The sequence below is a fragment of the Merops nubicus genome, unplaced genomic scaffold, assembly GCF_000691845.1.
Source record: "Merops nubicus isolate BGI_N331 unplaced genomic scaffold, ASM69184v1 scaffold4722, whole genome shotgun sequence".
NCBI lineage: Eukaryota > Metazoa > Chordata > Aves > Coraciiformes > Meropidae > Merops > Merops nubicus.
Window position 1 is genome coordinate 1 of NW_008594104.1, and position 6,456 is coordinate 6,456.

At 46.7% G+C, this 6,456-nt stretch overlaps 1 protein-coding gene across 1 annotated transcript in view; it reads right to left on the reverse strand.

Moving 5' to 3' along the window:
- Nucleotides 1-60: 60 nt before the first annotated feature.
- Nucleotides 61-6,456, reverse strand: part of BUB1 (BUB1 mitotic checkpoint serine/threonine kinase) — a gene marked incomplete at both ends in the record, with an annotated part of 10,078 nt that continues 3,682 nt past the window's right edge. Inside the window, 11 exons of the mRNA XM_008935622.1 lie at nt 61-229; nt 645-687; nt 1,082-1,160; nt 1,633-1,813; nt 2,419-2,500; nt 2,891-2,981; nt 3,591-3,686; nt 4,767-4,904; nt 5,109-5,161; nt 5,790-6,019; nt 6,333-6,456. The exon at nt 6,333-6,456 is cut by the window's right edge and continues 34 nt beyond it. Coding sequence (XP_008933870.1) covers nt 61-229; nt 645-687; nt 1,082-1,160; nt 1,633-1,813; nt 2,419-2,500; nt 2,891-2,981; nt 3,591-3,686; nt 4,767-4,904; nt 5,109-5,161; nt 5,790-6,019; nt 6,333-6,456 — 1,286 coding nt within the window. The remainder of the gene's footprint in view (nt 230-644; nt 688-1,081; nt 1,161-1,632; nt 1,814-2,418; nt 2,501-2,890; nt 2,982-3,590; nt 3,687-4,766; nt 4,905-5,108; nt 5,162-5,789; nt 6,020-6,332) is intronic.

The window sequence follows — 6,456 nt, forward strand, 5'->3', positions numbered from 1 at the left end:
AAGGTTCCCAGGAGAAGTTCAGACAATGCTCTGAAGAGGAACATCTGCAGCAGCTCTTACCCAGCTGGAGCTCAGCCTTCATTCGGATGGGTGGAAGAGCAGATGTCCACTGGAAGTAGTTGGCATAGGTGTGGAGTGGTTTGGGAAGCTCTGACAGGAATCTGCAAATCAATTCCCTGTCCCAAGGGTTCTCAACAAGGACTTCATGGAAAGAAGAAAAATATTTGAGCTATAAGAAGAGTGTCATTTCAAGTTTGTCTTACCCCTTTATACAAGTGACACTGATTTACAAGAGAAAAAGAACTCCCCAAACACCAAACAACCAAATAATTGCAAGTTGAAAGCAGATGTTCCTGAGGCACTGGAGGCTTAGATGGAAGAGGAGTGTAGGTGAGCTCTCTACCTGCTGCCACCTGCTCCTGCCCAGCTCCAGACAGCCTGTCCTGGCAAGTGTTGTCCCCCCCAGCTGAGGAGGAACACTCAGCTCTGCTCAGGGCAGGCTGCTCGGGCAGTCTTCGAGGAGCATCTGGGCCAATTCCTTGAATCCCAGTTCTTTGCTTCAAGAAGTTTCCTTGAAGTCCTCCTTGTTCTGAAATGTGTTCAACAGCAGGGCTGTGATTTAAAAGAAAATATTGAGTTCTCACACAGTATTCCTGCATCTTCAGGAGCCAAATATATGTCAAAAGTCTGTGTTGGCAGACAGTGAACACTAGAGTTCTTAGACTAGGGGGAGCACAATCCTTTTTTCTTAAGAAATGCCCATTATTATTAATCTTAAAAGTTCATCAGCCAACAACTTCATCCAGTATTGAGAAAAAAAGAAAGCATCAGTCTTACATCCAGCCATGAAAGCTTTTCTGGACTGTTAACCTTTAACTTAAACACGTGTCAGAGAACTGAAACCCTGGGAGTATTTTTTAGGGGTGTTATCACCACGTCCAGGTTCCTGTAACACCAGGGAGCGTGGGGATCTGTGCTGAGCAGAGCCAGGCTGACAGACAGGAGCCAGAGTGGATTCCTTGGGAGATGTGCACAGAGAGCAGCCTGGCAGAGCTGCCAAGCTCAGCAACTCCTGGCATACCTTAACTTCTTTGGTTTTGGCTGTTTGTGCAGCTCCTCAGAAAACTCCAAATCCATCTGGGGCAAGTCATCTCCACAGGCTGAACAAAGGGAGTAGCAACAACAGGAAATGTTTATTTTCCTCCAAGGCAAACACACTTCAAGTAGGTTAAGAATACTTTTTTTTTTTGGGTAAGTCACAGTGCAGCTGTGAAAGCTGCTCAGGTGGCACAGGAGCTAGAGCTGCACCAGCCAGTTTAATAACACAGGAGGAAAGATAATGGCTTCATTGCTTTAGGGAGTCTAAGACTAAAAAGAGGGGCTGCTGGAAGCAGGAAGTGAAAACTGCAAAGCTCAACAGTGCTGACAAACATCTGGTGACAGAGCTCACATGGAAGTTCCACAGCACAGCCAAAGCCTCACTTGTCCTTTGCCACCTTCTCTTTTTCCCCCCAGTTAAAAATTCTTGGAAAGCTTACGTGCTGGGCCACCCCTGTGCTGCAAGGAACACTACTCACAAAGGGAACTGCACAATTAGATGCTCTCAACCCAAATTATCCCCTTTTTACTTACCTTTGTTCTCCAAAGCTTGGCGTGAATGTGCCGACAGGTAGTTAAAGGGTGTTGACACAAGCTGGGCAGCTCCTGCAAAGTCCCTGGTGTTGTTTGGGCTGGGAGCTAATGTTTTATTACTGCTTGGTACATTCCACACTGTGTAATCGTCCCTCAAAAACTCTGATGTCCCCATTTCTTCCTAGACAGGAAAAAAATAGTCAAGATTTAGAACTGAGCTGTGCTGTAACCTACCAGCAGCCTCTCCAGGCAGCTGCAATAACAGAGGCTGCCTGTGTCCACTTACAGTACCAGAAAAATAAAGAAATGGCACTATTACCTAAATCACAGCTAAGTTTTTCATCAGACCTAAACACTGACACCAACCAATCCCACAGCAAAATGCTCCACGACAGAGTTGCCATTCAGAGTCTGAAAAAGCCCATCTCATGGCTTAGGGATTGCTTAGTCCATCAGCCTGAAGTTTTATGCCTCTCCTTTGCTATGAAAACTGTTAGGTGGTTATTAGGACATTGTCTCTGGTCTCTGTCCTTCCTCCCCTAGGTGCCAAATTCCACACACCAACTGCAGTTGGGGTTGTTCTAGGGATAAAGGTCTCTGCCATCCAGCTCCTGGAAGTGTTGTGAAAATTGACTGAAAAAACCAATCATCAAAAAAAATCTAGGCTTCCTAAGAATATTGCAGGACTGGGATACAACAAAGGTGAATACAACCATCCCAAATAACCCCAATATCTTCATAGCCCCCTTTCCCAGGCCAGCTGCTGCAGTAAAGCCAGACACTCACTTCTGCCCCTGCTGCACAGTGTGTCAGGGGACGTTCCCCAAGGGTTCTGGGCTCTTCTGGCTTGGTTTTGTGTCGTGGGATCCTGAGGAAAGAGGTAAGTTCAGAAAAGCTTTTCCCCAGAAACTTTCCCAGGCAGCCTGAGTATAATAAAGACTTGAGTTTAACTTTTTTAAATTTATTTCTTTTCCAAAAGAATCCTATTTGCAGTTAGAGAAGCTGCTCAGAGAAAGGAGCTACCCACAGTGATTTGGAAAACTAACCACCTCAGGCACACTGTGCCAACAGGGAAGCTGCACAGTTCCCCAGGGAAGCAGCTACAGCTTCCTCCTGCCCTTCCACACAGCCTCCCATGACTGTGAGACAATCCTGAGACTGCAAATGCAGTCACAGCAAAATCATATCCAGCAGAATCAATCCCACATGGAATCCTTGCTAAGCTGGACTCAGCCATTAAGTTTTTTCCCCTCCTTACCCACTGTTTTCTTTTTCATTCTCATCTTCAAAGATGGAAAAGGCAGCCACGACAGGGGCAACAACATTAGGTTTCAGACTTCCATCAGGCTCTTAGAAATGAGAAGATAACCAGTATTAGCTTCACCCAGCAAAGATTATCTGAACAGGCACATTTAAACGAGTCAACTGATGGCCATGGCAACAGTGTCCCCAGATTTGCCACCCAAATCATCCTTCCTGGGAGTTCTTGGAAATGGGGAAGGGTTTTTCCACCTCAGACCAAGCTCTCTCTCCTCTGGCCAGGTGAGAAAGACCTGTGTGCTCACTCCTGTAAGCCTCTGTTCCTGCCTGCTTTTCAGACAGTTTGAACCATGATGGTAAGCTGGCAATTCAGACACTAATGCCCAGCCTACAAAATGTTTTAGAAAAAAAAGCCTGACTCCTGTGAAGTCCCAGCTGTGCCCTTTGCAACCTCTCTGGTGTTGAAACCCTGCTGAGAAACATGTCAAACACACACAAACAGGCTTGCAGACAGCAAAGTGCTTCTGCCATTCTCAGATTGTACCTCAAAATTTAGGAATCAGATCAAGTAAATCAAATTATCAGGAAGGAAGTGGCTTCTTCACTCCACACCTAAAATTGTGAGGACTGCTGGAAGGGCCTAAACAGCAAATAAAGCAGTGAAGTATCACAGATTAAAATAAAAAAATAGTACACACCACTTTTTCTGCAAAAGACTTCAAATTGCTCCTCACTTTCTTCAAGAATAGATGGTTCAGGCAAGATGGGTGTTTGAAACATATCCATGAGAAAGCCTTATTAAAACAAAAATGAAAATAAACCCCACAGGAATATCAGCCCTAGTAAAAGAATATCTCAAAGGTTCTGCCACTGTGTAGCAGTCAAAACAAATGACAATTATGATTTTCTTATTTATCCAATGCAAATTATCACATATTCTCTCATGTTGTATTGAAAGACTCCAGCTACCTGAACAAACCCAGGAAGACCTGACTTGGCCAACACATGCTTGATGCCATGGTCTTGTCTTTTCAAGGTTTTAAGTTTTCCTAAAGGAGGACATTCTCCTTTATCTTCTTAGGTATTTGGGGAACGAATGAATATCACAAGCTTTTCTTGAATCATTATTTTTATAGCTATATGTTCAGCTGAAGCAGTTTGCTACGTGGTAGCAGCTCATGGGCTTACTACTATCAAAGCAGAAGAGCATAAAAGAGTTAAAACAGCTTCAGGTTATTATTACTCCTCCTCTGACATCAGAAATGCAATTTCCCTTTGAGGATTTTGAAAAAAATCAGTGTTTAAAATCATTTAGAGTTGTTTTAAATAATCAAGGAACTTTCACATAAGTCACCTTTGCTCCAGCTTTGGGGGACACCCAACATCAGCCAGAGGTGACTTATGAACTTCCCAACATTATTCCACATCAGTTTGTTGTAGGTCTTCAGCTGAGGGACAGGAGCCCCTGGCAGTGCTGACAAGGCCAGCTCAGAGGACATGCTGTCCAGAGAAGCCTGGCAGGGGTAGCACCATTTATAGAATCATTCTGGTGGGAAAAGACCTTTCAGACCATCAAGTCCAACCATTCCCCCAGCACTGCCAGGTCACCACTGAATCATGTCCCTCAGCACATCTCCACAGATTTGACAACCCTTTTGGGGAAGAAATTGCTCCTCATGTCCAAACACAACCTCCCCTGGCCCAGCTTGAGGCCACTTCGTCTTGGATTTTAACTTGAGCTAAGTTCTACTCCCAACTCTATCTGAATAACGTGGTCAGAGTTTTGGGTGACCCAGCCAAGAGCAGAGCACCTGTACCCTGTGAAGGTCCTGGGGAGGATCCCAGAGGGAGGAGCACGTTCCCTGAACACTCACCCAGGGCCTCCTTGGTGTGCACCGTGGGGGAAGGCTGCACCTTGAACGGCGTTGCCTGCGCGGCTCCCCCCAGGGAGGTGTTTGGGGTAGCCTGAGAAGCATTTCCAGAAGCAAAGGAAGAATTCCCCACTCTAGATGCTGGAAGAGAGAACATCAAGACCATTTCTGAAGCAGCCTGGGATGGCTGATGGATGACTGGCTCCATGGGAAGGAAATGGAGACTCTGCCCAGACGTGTGGGGATGGAGGCAGGGAAGTCAAAGGGCTTAGCTGGGGTTGGAACCAGTGGCCCCACACCAGTGGCAATCACAGCAATTAGTCTTCCTCCAAGCTGGGTTATTACCTTCTTTCATGTCCACATCAGCAGTCAGTCCAGTGGGTTTCTTGCTAGGATGCCTTCAAAGGAAAGATTAAGAACATTAGTTTGAGTGAAAGCTGTTCCTGAAGTGCCACCTTAGCAGCACTGCACTGAGCAGCACGGAGGCCTCTCCCAGTCTGGAACAAAGAACACCCCAGCCAGACAGCAACTCCTGATCCTATTTCCCCCCCTGCATTAGTCAAGTCACACAGCAAGAGTGCAGAAGATAAACAGAAGTTTTCCCCTTTCTCTGGAGACATTCCTGGCCAAGATGTAAGTTAGGATGTGCATGAGCCCATCCTGGGGTTTATTCCAGGCATGCCCTGGACAGCAGTGCTGATTAATTAATTCAGCTACACACTGGATTGCCTCTTAGTTATTACACCTAAACCACAGGGCTAAAGGAATTAAACTGCAAGGAGAACTGTGAGTTATGTACGTTTGATCTATGTCTAAAATGTTGGGTTTCCAGAGGCTACTTCAGATTTTTTTTCCAGAAGAGGAAGAGATTTGAGTCAATTCTGAGGAGTGGGGAGCAGGAACCTGCCCGTTCATACGTACTGCTCTGCAGTGCTCCAGCTGAGAGCTGAGCTGGGGTGGGGCTGCTCCCAGCCTGGAACCTGGTGGAATGGAGGGAGCAACGAACTGCCCTGGAGCTCTCCAAGCCCCAGCTGAGTTTTGGCTGCATCCCTCGTGTGTGTTGCTTCCCACAGGGAGGTGGATGTCATCCAGTGGCCCCTGGATCTCACTGGCTGCAGTGGAAGAGCAGCAGATGAGACAACACTCGATCGAGGCTGATCTGGCACCAGACCTGGGGCACTCTGCAGACCAGAGCTTTGAGAGGTTGCCATCCAGCTCTGCTGTAGTGCTGCACTGGACATCACACAGGGATGCACCTTCAGAGAGGAGAAATGCTGTTACACTCAAACACACACCCCCCAAACACAGCAAATGCCATTTTCCCTTTTATTTCTGCATAACTGGAACAGTTTCTCATGCATAGGAGAACTCTCACATGCAACTAAAACTGAATTGTGGAGCAGCAAAGATGAACTTCCTGGTTTAACAATTAATATACATGTCACCAAGCATGTGAAGTTATGCCAGGCATCTGTTCTACTCAGGAGCTGCAGCCTGAACGTCCAGATTTGGTTAAGTCTCCTCTGGAGCTCAGCCCATGAAGACTGCTCCTTCCAACCACATCCTTACCCCTGTCCCATCTGGTTCAGCTCCTGGTGCAGGTGCTGCTTCCAGCCTTGTCTCCTCCAGGCTTTTGGTGAGCTGGGTGAGCTGTTCCAGCTTCTGCTGCAGGGCTTGCAGTTCAAGGACAGCA